The 14,672-nt window shown below is 41.7% G+C and overlaps 1 protein-coding gene across 1 annotated transcript in view; it reads right to left on the minus strand.

The window, feature by feature from the left end:
- The window catches only part of SPEF2 (sperm flagellar 2), a 199,850-nt gene that overhangs the window by 72,028 nt on the left and 113,150 nt on the right, over positions 1-14,672 (minus strand). Inside the window, exons 22-24 of the mRNA XM_018065771.1 lie at positions 8,584-8,711; positions 8,362-8,500; positions 4,732-4,869 (exon numbers count right to left, since the gene is read on the minus strand). Coding sequence (XP_017921260.1) covers positions 4,732-4,869; positions 8,362-8,500; positions 8,584-8,711 — 405 coding nt within the window. The remainder of the gene's footprint in view (positions 1-4,731; positions 4,870-8,361; positions 8,501-8,583; positions 8,712-14,672) is intronic.

Raw genomic sequence — 14,672 nt, forward strand, 5'->3', positions numbered from 1 at the left:
AAAAAATAAGTGTCTGCTTTGCATTGTAGTCTACAATGAAAGACAAGGATGGTTTCAATAGATTTGTTTTTGATACAGGAATGGAGGGGCCAAACTGATCTTAAAAAGCTGCTCTCTGCAGTATTAAACTTTTCTAGCTAAATAACCGAAATAGGAAGAAATTCCTTTGGTTAATTCTATACTGTAAATAAAATTACCATTTATATATTATCTTAAGATATGATAAGATATGAAGAAAAGCTATGACCAACCCAGGGAGCATATTAAAAAACAGAGACATTACTTTGCTGACAAAGTTTGTCTAGTCAAAGCTATGGTTTTTCCAGAGGTCATGTATGGATGTGAGAGTTGGACTATAAAGAATGCTGAGTGCCAAAGAATTGATGCTTTTAATGTGTGGTGTTGGAGAAGACTCTTGAGAGTCCCTTGGACAGCAAGGAGATCAAACCAGTCCATCCTAAAGGAAATCAGTCCTGAATATTCATTGGAAGGACTGATGCTGAAGCTGAAACTCCAATACTTTGGCCGCTGACTCATTGGAAAAGACCCTGATGCTAGGAAAGATTGAAGGCAGGAGGAGAAGGGGATGACAGAGGATGAGATGGTTGGATGGCATCACTGACTCGATGGACATGAGTTTGAGCAAGCTCTGGGATTTGTTGATGGACAGGGAAACCTGGTGTGCTGCAGTCCACAAGGTCACAAAGAGTTGGACATGACTGAGCAACTGAACTGAACTGAACTGATACTCAAGAGAATCTTCAGGATATCACATTTACAGTGCGTGGCATGCAAATGTATTAATAAACCCAATTTGTACAAATTGGATATTGACAAATAAATTTGGGGAACTGAAGTATTGTGAGGCTATAGAAATTGTTAAACTATAAGCATTATGGTTTAATAATGCTTACCAAATTAGCATTATTTGTTAAATATATTTAGAAATCAGGAAATTATTCCCTCCTTAACTTAGAGAACTGAACTCTTTAATTATGATTAAGATTAGTAGGTCCTATTTTATATAATTGGTATTTCAGACAGTGCTGGTATCTATGCCTCAGACTAACTCTGTTATATTATTTTATATAAAACATTAATTTATTTTTGGAGGACATAATTTGACTAATTATACAGCTAACTATGAATAAGATGCCATTGTACATCCACAATACCCATATAAGCAGAATTAAGATTCTTTTCACACTTGTGATAGCTAGTAAATCATGCTTTCTCATTGTTTCTGTCTTCATAGAATCTCAGTTTTGAAAGCGATCTTAGAAATCACCTTGCATAGCATTTTCTAAAATTTGTTTTGTACAAACCTTGTCTTCAATTCAGTTCAGTTGCTCAGTCATGTTCGACTCTTTGCAACCCTGTGGACTGCAGCACGCCAGGCTTCCCTGTCCATCACCAACTCCCGGAGCTTGCTCAAACTCATGTCCATCGACTTGGTGATGCCATTTAATGATCTAACCTTCTGTCATCCCCTTCTCCTCCTGCCTTCAATCTTTCCTAGCATCAGGGTCTTTTCCAGTGAGTCAGTTCTTCTAAACAAGTGGCCAAAGTATTGGAGTTTCCGTTTCAGCATCAGTCCTTCCAGTGAATATTCAGGACTGATTTCCTTTAGGATGGACTGGTTGGATGTCCTTGCAGTCCAAGGGACTCTCAAGAGTCTTCTCCAGCACCACAGTTCAAAAGCATCAATTCTTCAGTGCTCAGCTTTCTTTATAGTCCAACTCTCACATCCGTACGTGACTACTGGAAAAACCATAGCTTTGACTAGACAGACCTTTGTCCACAAAGTAATGTCTCTGCTTTTTATTTTATTTATTTATTTTTTTGTCTCTGCTTTTTAATAGGCTGTCTAGTTTGGTCATAGGTTTTCTTAAAAGCAGCAAGAGTCTTTTAATTTCATGGACATAGTTACCATGTGCAGTGATTTTGGAGCCCCCCCCCCAAAATAAAGTTTCTCACTGTTTCCATTGATTCCCCATCTATTTGCCATGTCAATCTTGTCTTATAGACGGTTAATGAGCACCGTGTTGGGAATAAAACAAAAAAAAACTTTGCAACATCAGTTTCAGAAATCCTGGGTTAGCACACTCAAAGAGTTTCTATATTGCAGGGCATCTTGATAATAATAATATGTCAATATTTTTGTTAATGTTCCAGCAAGAAGGAAGGGTAGAGTACATAGCCCTTCCCAAAGTCTTCTGAATCAACAAGTCCTAGTTTTGTAAAACATCTTGTAGGAGTAGTGTTTTACAGAATCCACCTTGGGAAACACTTACCTAGCCATAAACCCTTGACAACTTTCACAAAGATTTTTCTCCCCTTCACAAATATGCACAAGATTCTGCTCATGGGCTTCTGGACCAGCAGCTTAAGGGCCTGCAAAGTCTGTTATCTGATGGACAGTTCCAATCATTAGGCTCTTTTTTTACTTATTGAACTGAAATCTACTGCTCTCCTGTAGTTTACAACTTTGTTTTTTTCCTTTTTTATAGGATTCTGTCAATCCATGCAGAATAAGGCCTTTTCTGTTCTATTGGCTAGCCTTTAACTATGGAAACACTGATGACAAATCAGTGGTCAGAGGTACTGGCCCAGGAGTTAGACTCCCTGAGTCCAAATCCCAGTTCTCTCTCGATTGGCGTGTGGCATTGGTCAAATTACTTCATCTTTGTTTGCCTCGGTTTCCTCATCTGTGAAATGAGCATTAAGATAGAATGTACAGCCTAGGGTTCCTATGAAGGTTTAATGTATTGCACATGAAGAATCCTTAGAACTGTGTCTGGCACATACAGATTAAGAATTTAATACATATTAGCCTTTATTTGGAGAAGGCAATGGCAACCCACTCCAGTACTCTTGCCTGGAAAATCCCATGGACGGAGGAGCCTGGTAGGCTGCAGTCCATGGGGTCGCTTGGAGTCGGACACAACTGAGCAACTTCACTTTCACTTTTCACTTTCATGCATTGGAGAAGGAAATGGCAACCCACTCCAGTGTTCTTGCCTGGAGAATTCCAGGGATGGGTGAGCCTGGTGGGCTGCCATCTATGGGGTCACACAGAGTCGGACATGACTGAAGCAACTTAGCAGCAGCCTTTATTTGTTGTCCTTTCCTTTACCCTCTTCCCCACCCCCCTCAGTTGGTTTTAGATGTAGATTCTGTATCTCAGGGAGAGTCTGAAAGGCAGGTATTGTGGGGTGTAAGAGTTATGCCATTTTCACAAGAGGTGTGTATTCCTTGGACTTCTTGGGATTTACAAAAATTCTCTAATCCCTTTCCCTTCACTATTGGATTTCTGTTATTTCTACCCTAAGCTTTTGACACACGTTTACCAACATTCAATATCCGTTTACCCAAAGTGGTGCCCCAGGGGTGTCACCCCAGCAGGTTTAGGCTGCTGGGTGTCTCGCCTTCATACTCAGCACAACCCATGTCTTGTGGCTCTCTCCTGCATCCCAGAGCCAGCAATCAGGGAGGCAGCTCCTGTCTCTTAGGCTTCTGCTTCCAGTGGTCCACAATTGTCTCTTGGAGTGCTGGAAGTCCTCGCCTTCAAAGTCACTTGTTGAACAAATATTTACTGAACACCTCCTGTGCACAACTCTGGCCAGCCTCAGCTAACTATCCTCATCTCCGGCAATAACTTCTCCTAAAAACAAACCAGTTCAAGGCCTTTTCCACTGTATCCTCACTGCTATTTCTTAGGAAAGAATACTCCTGTAGACACAAGATACCCTTCATATTCCCCTCAGTGTGAAGAGATTATAGACAGGTTTCTCCCTAACTCCAGGCTCCTGATCTTCCTTGTCTGAGAGTATTTACTTTAGGAAATTTGTCTTTGTAAGCCCATTCTCTGTCACTTTGAGATGTAAATATCTTCAGATCTTTCCTCAGGTTCTAGGAACCAGAACTGTCTCTGTCAAGGACCTGGGAACCACCTCTTTGAGATGGCAGCATATGAAATGAAAGAAGCAGCCCCAGGTCCCTGTCCTCTGGGAGGAGAGGAGCTGACTTAGGAAGACATCCTGCTCCAAGCTGTAAAACTACTTGCATCAAGAAGAGAGGAGAAAGTTTACTTTTCCTTTAGGTGAGGCCAGTTGAGAAACACAGGTTGCTCATGACACCCTACCCTGCTCCAGCTCTTAGAAACATTCCAGCCCTTCTTCTTGGGAGAGCTGGATCTCCAGACTTGGTCTGTGCTCTCTCCCCTATTGTTGATGAATTTCTTGGGATGAAATCAACGTCTGCCTCATTAGCTGGTCCAGCATGATTCATTATTTCAATGGGCTGCAAAAGCAAGTTAATTAGGTTGTTCTTATGAATGGTCTGTGTTGCCAATCTGAACACAAATGTTTTTCGGGAATCAAGGGCCTGCTGAGACTGATCCTGCCCATGTTCTGCGGCAAGGCTTCAGGTATCTGCTGCAGGGGGCGAGGTAGTGACCCAGGACAGACACCATCTCTGCTGTCCCCTCCACAGCTCCAGGCCACCTGGAAACAACTGGTGAGATGTCGCTTGAGATGTTCCCAGTTCTGGTGTTTGCTTGAAATGGTTTATTTCAGCTGAATTCTTTGACAAGTTGGGGCTCAAGACTGGGTCGGGTGCTCTGAGTGAAATGAGCTCCAAACGGCCCTTTACATTCCCAGAGGGGTGGTTAACAGGAGGGCTGTGGCCATAGAGGGCAGAGTCTGTGTCATTCTGACCAGCCACTCTTACCTGCATCAGTGAGAAGAAATGGTTCATGGCAATTCCCATTGAGTCCTGCAACCAGCTCTCGTTAATGATGTCCAGACGCTCCTGCTCTGCTTCTTCCTTGCGGGCATCGCAAATGTCCCACAGGCGGTCCCGTAAATCCTGAACACAGAGAAGCAACGCTGTGAGGCTTCAGAATCGCAGCTTGGCTGACCTCCGTGTAATGAAACTAAAATCCTTTGCCTGTCTTAAAAATGTGCCTGAAGAAGATTTAGATCTAATGCATTCATGTATTTTATCCTTTTGCTCAACAAATCTTTATTTTGCTTCTACTCTATCAGGTTCTCACTTTCTAAGACTCCCGTCAGCATACCCTGTACCCATGTTCAAACCCACTGTAGTTCACTTTCTTCATGGGGGGCTATGGTTTCTGTATTCTAATCCTTCCTCACAAGACTTGTTTGGTTGAAACAAGACCTCTCAGGGAATTTTTGAGGAAATGGTGTATTGTTGATGGAAGAAATCTGCAGCTCTGTGCAATCCAAGGGAATACACAGGCTTGTTAATGAATCATGGGTGGAACATGTCATTCATCAAGAAATGGTGTTTGAACTTAATGGGGCTGTCTGAAGATAAGCTTTGTACTGCAGAGTTAGCAGTAAAATAAAATCTTTTAAAGATCCCATTTCTGCCATTTACTAGATCCTGAGCAATAGTGATGATAATACCTTTCTGTGTGTGTCACTGCATCAGAATAAAAGTCAGTGAACTTATATTGACTCATTGAATGCCTCCCAACAAACTTAGGTACTCTTATTATCTTCCTTTTGCAGGTGAAGATCTGAGTCAGCCACAGAGAGGTTTTTTCCTAAAGCCACTCTATGAGCAAGTGGTGGAGTCAGGATATGAACCTGTGGGCTTGAGCAAGACGTACCACTAGATTAGGGCTCAGTTACTTGACCTGTGAAATGGGGATATTGTTTACCCTTTGGATGTGCTATAGTCAGCCTAAGCCTATAAAGCACTTTGATCCCTGGGTTGTGGAGATCCCTGGAGGAGGGTATGGTGACTCACTCCAGTATTCTTGCCTGGAGAATTCCATGGACAGAGGAGTCTGGAGGGCTACAGACCATGGAGTTGCAAAGAGTTGGATACAACTGAAGTGACTTAGCTTGCACAAAGCACTTAGCACAGTATTCAGCACATAATAATTTCTCAATTATAAACACTATCATAGAAATTCATAGCAATACAATATCTGTTTAACAAAAATCTCATTAAGAAAAAATATATAGTCCAATAAAACTTGACAGCTTTCATAACCTTAATAATTTATTGAATATTAACTGTGCCTTGGGCATTGTGTTTAATGCCTGACATTGATTACCTCATTCATCCCCACAATAACCAAGAGAGAAGTTCCTGATGAGAAATTGGATGCCCAGAGTGGTTAAATCACTTGCCAATGGTTTCAACGTGGTGAAGTCAGGAATTCAAGAGCAAGTTTTATTCCAGTATCTACAGAGGGTTTTATTTCTGTGATTTTGTGTTTATGGAACACTTAGCATTTTGGTTTGTTATCTTGTGGGGGCTTCATGTGAAATGAAAAGATCACTGTCATTTTTATAGCTGTGTGCTAATGGCAGAAGAATACACTATTATTTAGAGCTGATCTGGGTGTCTCTGGGGTCTTTCCACAAATGCTATATCAGACATTCAGTGAGGACTGGCTTGTACTCCCCACACATTTATACATTTTTAAAAAGACAGCAGAGGAAACAGGGGACTTGTTTCTAGCTCTTATTCTGTTTCTGACTCACATGGAGGCCTTAGCAAGTACTGTTATCTCCATAGTTTGGTTTTCTAATGGTAAGGTAATGATAACATGATAGCAGAGCCTCATCATTAACTTCTTAGGATTGAAATGAAATAAGCCAAGAACAAGGACTGTTACTCCAAAAAAGAGGTTAACTACTGGCTAATAGGATTATGGATTTGTCATTTTAAAATTTTGTTTGTTTTAAGTATCGAATTTGTGTACAATAAACAAATGGTACTTCAGGAATTAGGGGGAAAATGCTCATAAGATATTTTAAGTCCTAAAACCTTCTCATTCTACTAGCAATCATCTGATTGATCTGGGGCAAGAGTTGATAAGAGGGTCAGCTTTGTGAATAGGTAGGAAACAGAAAAGGCAGATATGTTTTAGGATTAAGGACAGGTAAAATGCTTCAGTACTAGGGCATTTGTTAGTTCCATACCTGCTTGATAGAACCTACCAGCACCCTGCTCATCCAGGTTACTGTCATGCCTTCACTTAACTTCAATGGCTCCCAGTTGGTTTCCCAATGCCTCTTAAACACACCAAGCACCCTCCTCCTCTAGTGTCTTTGCTTTTCTCTCTGCCTAATACACTCTTCCTCCCCAGATCTGCCTGGCTCATTCACTCTCCTTTCCTGAGTTTGCTCAAATATCACCTTCTCAGAGTGGGCTGTTACACAACCACTGGATACTAAATAGTACATCAGCGTTTTTTCCTCCATGCTCTTTGTCCTTCACCTGGGTTTTATCAGTGATATACTCACTGTACATTTATGTGTTTATTGCTTATTCTTTGCATTCTGGTCCCCAGAATATAAACATCCTGATGTCACAGGCTTTTTTCCCACTGTTCAATCCCTAGCCCCTGGAACAGTGGTGAGACCCTGGTAGATGTTCAATAAATATTAACAGAGCAGATGAATGGGTCATGGGGTAGAGCTTGGCAATTAGTTGTTGTTGTACAAACAAACATTGAGACTATAATCAGATCTGACCACTAGTAGCCTATAGTTAGGGCTTTCCTGGTGGCCCAGATGGTAAAGAATCTTCCTGCAATGCAGGAGACTCAGTTTGATTCCTGGGTTGGGAAGATCCTCTGGAGAACAGAATGGCAACCCACTTCAGTATTCTTGCCTGGGAAAGCCCATGGACAGAGGAGACTGGCGGGCTTCAGTTGTGGCAAGGGAAAGAATTACCCAAACAGGAAAAGGTAAGAGACAGGAAATGGTAGGAAATCAAAATCAGGCTTCTTACACATCAGAGGATCTTTTCTAAAGCATCAGGGTAATATATATAAATATATACTTAAATGTATACTCTATTTATGAATTTATGAAAATCTGCCTGTTGACCAAGTACCAGGCACCGCACTTGCTGGAGATACAAAAATGTATAAGATTTGGTAGCTTCCCTCAAGGGATCTATTCAATAGAGGCAACACTTCAGGCTTTCTGGAATGTTCCTTCATTCCCCTTCTCATTGACATCAACCAACGATTTAACTGCATCCAAGACAGGCACATACTTAAAACCAGACTTAGACATGCTTACCTGACCTGACAAAGTGGTTAACAGTGTACAAAATAAATAGAGGCTGGAATGGTCTTAGATCCCTGGCCTTGGCTCCTCCTTCCAGAAGCATGGACCATTGGATTCTCACTCTGAATTCAAAGTGCTGAAGAGCCATTGCTCTTGAAAGTCAGCAGGTTGGTGTTCGAACCATTTCCCGTCTCATCCTCACACCTCATGAAAGTAATGAGGGGGTAAATGAGGCTTTTGCAGTGGGAGGTTTGATAGTGTGGAGACCTGGGCCCCGTGAGTCAGATTCCCTTACATTCACTCTTTGGTGCAGCTCTGCCTTTGTTTCCTCATCATCCCACAGGTCATCAGGAAGGGAGTTGAAATCCGCCTGCCACTGAGACACGAAGTCTTGCTTGTGGTCTGGACGCTTCAGAAACTGCTGGAAGCCTGTTCTGTAAGGCATTAGGGGAATGAGACAGAGCTTACATGTCCTCACTATAAACTACATGACTGGAGCTGTGGGAGCTTTACTTACCTAATATCATATAAGTAAGCAAGTACACTATGCTGGCCTTCTCTCAACTCCCTGAGTACTGTTTTGATGGAATTTATATAGGAATTTTCTATCAATTTCCAGTATGGTACTAAAAATGATGGTATTTCCTGTTAAATGACAAAGCATAAAAATCATAATTTCAAAGGGTAAAATGCTTCTGCGTAATCAAGTCAAAGGGCACTACTAAGTGGGAGATCAAGATGCAACTGCACTGGGACTTCCCTGGTGGTCCAGAGGCTATGACTCCACACTCTCAATGCAGGGGGCCTGGGTTCGATCCCTGGTCAGGGAACTAGGTTTCACATGCGGTAACTAAAAGATCCAGCATGCAGCAACTGAGAGCCAGGACAGCCAAATAAATAAATATTTTTTAAAAAGATGCAACTGTGGCTACTTAAATGATCTCTATGCAACTTCTAGCTCCTCCCCCAGCTAACTCCTATTTCAAACCATTCTTCATGTCTCAGCTCAGACATGTTTGTTTCCAGAAATCCTTCCCTGAACCCACAAGTGTATAGGGTCATCCTTCATCCTCTGAAGTTCGGATGTCCCACTTGAGCACCCTGTACTTCTCCCTTTAGAGCACTGATGGCATTAGTTGTAACTGCTTATGTTATTTGTCTATATTCACCTCTAAAACAGCAATCTCATAAAACCAGGAAGAATGGTTATCTTATTCACCACTGGACGGTTTTTCCTATAATTAGCACAGCATCTGGGGCATGTTAGGTGCTCAAGAAATATTTATCGAATGAATGGATTGAATGATCACAGACATCTTATCTTGCCTAAGCTGGAGAACATCTAAGGGCTCATGTCACAGTGATGGATGAGTTATTCCTCTGAATTCCCCCTTGAGGTTTCACATTTGCTGTAAAGCATACCATGAAACTCAGAAAGTTTCTTTTATGTTATATTTAATGAGGCAAATCAACCATCAAAACCAAGAGATAATGAAAGAAGAAATAAAATTGAAGATATTTATTATATTTAGTACAAACTTTCTGTAGTAGTTATTCCCTTATTGGCTATGCATTTATTAGTCAGGGAACACACACATAGGGACCTTGGAGGTCATTTGGGCTAATTTCCTCTCCAACTGAAAAATGACAAGAGATCCAGGGATAGATTATCCAATTTTCCTGTGGACCTCATTGATTTCAAAGCAACCCCCCTCCAGCATCACACAACTTGTGTTAGTGGAAAGTTCCTCCTGTATTATTCGCCTTCCTGTAGTTTCTACTTATAAGCCCTAGCTGTGCCTTTCAGAGGACAGGCTACATTCATACTGTCTTCCCTGTGACAGCCTGTTAAATATTTGAAGATGTGAGAGGGGAGATGTAGGCTGTCATTCAGGATGAAACTTGCTTATTTTTGTATTCCTGGCATCTGATAGAGCATTTGCAAATAACAGGTACTTAACAAACATTGATATTGGTGTAAGTAGACTCAATTAAACCCAATTTATCATCAGTTAAATTTTAAGGAGACTGGATGGCTCAATCTAGTTCTATTTAATTTAATTTTATTAATATTTTATTGGGGCTTTCCTGGTGGCTCAGGTGGCAAAGAATCTGCATGTAATGCAGAACACTGGGGTTCAACTCCTTGGTCAGGAAGATCCCCTGGAGAAAGGAATGGCTACCACTCCAGGATTCTTGCCTGGAGAAACCCATGGGCAGAGAAGCTTGGAGGGGTACAGTCCATGGAATCGCAGAGTCAGACATGATTGAGTGACTAACACTTTCAATATTTAATTGGAGTATAGTTGATTTACAATGTTGTTAGCTTCACATGTATAGCAAAGTGATTCCGTTATACATATATGTATCTTCATTCTTTTTTAGATTCTTTTTTCAAATAGGTTATCACAGAATATTGAGTAGAGTTCCCTGTAGGCCCTTTATGGTTATCTATCTTATATACAATAGGGTGTATGTGTTCAACTCAAACTTCTGATTTATCTCTCCTTCCAGGTATGATTCTATGTTCAACCATACTTTAGTATTTCATTTATCTAAATTAAACATTTACAGTTTTTTCAATGCTTCTCTCATATCATTTTAACACCTTTCTCCTACATCGATTCCCTTCTGGTTTCCAGTTTTTTAAAATAATCGCTCTTAAAAGATATGGTATCCAGAGTGGTGCTTAAGACCATTTTACATAAGCCCACTACTAAACCTCAGAATTCCCAGGTGACTCAGGGGTAAAGAATCCATCTACCGATACAGGAAATATGGGTTCTATCTCTGGGTCGGGAAGATCCCCTGGAGAAGAAATGGCATCCTACTCCAGTATTCTTGCCTGGAAAATCCCACGGACAGAGGAGCCTGGCAGGCTATAGTCCACAGGGTCACAAAAGAGTCGGACATGACTGAGCATGCACCCATGCATGCACACACCGAAACTCCTTCCTAGTGACTTCAAGACATTAACACTCAGGACGTGGAGAGTTACCACCCTGGAATGGACCTCACTGAACTAATATCCTGCTCCCTGCTCTCATTTATCTACAAAAACTTCATAAGAAATTGTCAAATACTATTTTGCATTCAAAATATACTATGTTTATGGTCCTTCCCTGACCCACCAACCCAACCTTGCTATCAGAGAAAAGGAAAGGGCCAGTTCAGCAGGACTCAGGCTTAATGAACCTATCTGAGGTTTGTGTGCTTATTTTGTTTGTTATAAGTGCTCAGAAGGCATGTGTTTAATAATTTTCTTCTACATTTTGTCAGGGATTAATCTCTGAATCACTGGTCTTGGGCTTTCCTTGTGGCTCAGACGATAAAGAATCTGCCTGCATTGTGGGAAGACATGCTATTAAATCTCATCCGCCTTTAATCAAATATTTAGGCCTTTGTCCATATCTGATCTTCCAGATTATACTGTATCTTCCGTGATTTCTGTGTTATTGATGTCTATCTGTAGTTTCTTTAATTCTCTGGGATGTGATTTTTCTGGGTCTAAGGACTTGAGGTTATGTGCCGTGACTAGATACTAAGACCTATCCTTTCCAATTAAATAGTCTTCTCTTCATTGACTGAAGCATAATAGGAAATTGGGTAGCCAAGGCAAGCATCCTCCAAGCCTGAGAAGCTAGAAAGCAAAGACCCCTCACTCCACTGCCTCCTTGGTTTTCTTGGCACCTTCCTTGTGGCTGGCAAAGGGGGAAGGACCCAGGTTCTCCTCGAACTTGGTTGCTGCCTCCACCTGCAAGAGCTAGATGTGAAAGCAATAACTCTCTGTCTCTGTGTCTTTCCACATGCCTATTGAAGTACATCTGGGGTCCCTGGAAGGCCTGGAACTAGGTTTACCTGTTAAAGTATAGGATGCACACACACACACACACACACACAGACACACACACACACAGACACACACATATATATAAATCATTGATTATGCACATATGTATCTATTTCATTGATTATTTGAAACTCAAATTTTTTAACTGGGCATCTGTCTTTTCTCTCTGTTTGCAGGTAAGCTCTGCAGCTCACATGTGAGAAGCTTAGAGTGGAAAAGGAGTAGAGGGAGAGCATGCGGCCTGCTTTGTTTCCAGGTTCTAGGCTACTTCTGGTGGCAGCAAAAGGAGTACTCTCCATGGTGTCACTTAGGTAACTAGAGGTCTGGGCTGTATATCCTTCGGTCGTCCCTACAGACTGACTCCCCATCCTTCACGCTTCACCCTGCTTGGTGCCCTGGGAGGCCGACTCACATAAATTATTTCAGGAACCTCCCTTGCCTTCCTCCTCCTGGGCAGGGACTACGAAAACAGAAAGGGTATGAGGTCTGGTTAAGTGTTTCCCTGCTCCTCTCTGCTGGTTGCTGCAGGGGGCTGCATCCTCTGGGAAGGCCACAGTCCCTGGCAGGTGGTTCTCTCTGTGCACAGGTCTTCTTGAGGTCTTCACCTGTGCTCCCTGTCCTCACCTTCTCAGGCCTAGGAGCAGTAATATCTCCCGTTGGGGGTAACAATCTAACCCTTGTAGATTTCCGTATTTATTGAACACACACACACACACACATGAGCTTCCCTGGTAGCTCAGTTGGTAAAGAATCCACCTGCAATACAGGAAACCCCAGTTCAATTCCTGGGTCAAGAAGATCCCCTGAAGAAGGGACAGGGTACCCACGCTAGAATTCTTGGGCTTCTCTGGTGGCTCAGCTGGTAAAGAATTCACCTGCAGTGTGGGATACCTGGGTTTGATCCTTGGGTTGGGAAGATCCCCTGGAGAAGGGAATGGCTACCCACTCCAGTATTCTGGCCTGCAGAGTTGCATGAACTGTATAGTCCATGGGGTTGCAAAGAGTCAGGCATGACTTTCACTTTCACTTTTTCTTTCACACACACACACACACACACACACACACATATATACATACAAACATATATATGGGCTTTCCGATGGCTCAATGAGTAAAAAATCCACCTGTGATGCAGGTGATGAGGGTTAGATCCTTGGGTCAGAAAGATCCCCTGGAGTAGGGCAGGGCAAGCCACTCCAGTATTCTTGTTTGGAAAATTCCATGGACAGAGGAGCCTGGTGGGCAGCAACCCATAAGGTCACGAAAGAGTCAGATATGATTGAAGTGACATAGCACTTATGATTGAAGTGCATAGCACGATATAGCACTTATATATATATATGTAAGTGCTATGTCGCTTCAATCATATCTGACTCTTTATATATATATAAAAATCAGCCTTTGTTCAGTTGTCTTTAAATTGTCATCTGCTTTCTGCCAGGATCCTGACTAGAAGATCTAATACAAGGGAAGCTTGTGTCTTATCTCAGTGTAAATGTTTATTTTGTACTCCTTTTAGTTCCCTCTTGTCCTCTATGAATTTATTTCTCTCAAGGGCATCAAGGTTTGGAGTTAAGGATTAGATTTCACTATTTTTGTTTCTCACTGTCCAACTCCCACCCAATAATATCATTTTAATTTTATCTCCTTTCCATCAACCACTTCTGTATACCGCTTCTATGACAGTTTTTGAATATATTTAGTTTTCAAAGTAGCTACTATTTGGCTGAGTGATATTAATTATACACATCTACATTGATATCATATAAAGTTTTCATCTTCTAATATTTCCGGTTCTAATCTCCCCATCAATGCTAATTAATTAACTCTTCAGAGCTCCGTAAAGAATCTCTAACGCAGTTGTCACTGTGTTTGACTCTGTATTGAATGTAGTGAATTATTTCACATCCTTCTACCCTCCTCCAAAAGGTTTATTATTTAATTGGGGAGATAAAGAAGATGTTTCCCTAGGAATGCTCAATAATAACTGCAACTTATGACTTGGTCTCAAGTGTCTGGCACAGATTGTCAGGGCTGAGAGCCCCTAAGAGTCGAATACCACGGAGGACTGAAATTAAGAAGACAGGGACTAAGTCTTTCAAAAAGTCTTAAAAGAAAGGCCATTCTGCGTGATTTTCCCAAGATGACTTATCTATTAAAGCAGCCCATCTACTCAGTGTTCTGTGCTGACCTAAATGGGAAGGAAATCCCCAAAAGAGGGGATATATGTAAACACATAGCTGATTCACTTTGCTATACAGCAGAAAATAATATAGCATTGCATAACAACTATACTCCAGTAAAAATCAGTAGTAACCATTTAGAAAGCAGCCCAATTTGCCAAGGTGACAACTGGGCTTTGCAGCTGTCAGAGAATGAAGAACGAAATGAAGCTTCAGGGCTCAGATGGACATCCCCTTGCCGGACCCTAGGGTACCCATTTATTAAGGAGGTCAGGCCAGGCAGCTCCCTATTCATTTATGAGTTGAGTTAGCTTCAAAATTTTCCTTCTATTTCTGAAAACTCAGGGGTTAAACTTCATATGAAAGCATTATGATGTGGGCATGAGAGCTGGGTTGGAGGGCTGTAATTTGCTGGGTCTGTGTTCTGGGGAAGCTGTCCTTCCAGAAAATTGCATTTTTGCTCCTCCTTGGGGAGAAAATTGGTCCTCACAGAGACCATTTACTCTCCTGATTGCATCACTCACTAGCCGCTCAAAGCATGACTCAGAAACTCGAGGGTGCAGAGAAAAACAT

The sequence above is a fragment of the Capra hircus genome, chromosome 20 (genome assembly GCF_001704415.2).
Source record: "Capra hircus breed San Clemente chromosome 20, ASM170441v1, whole genome shotgun sequence".
Taxonomy (NCBI): domain Eukaryota; kingdom Metazoa; phylum Chordata; class Mammalia; order Artiodactyla; family Bovidae; genus Capra; species Capra hircus.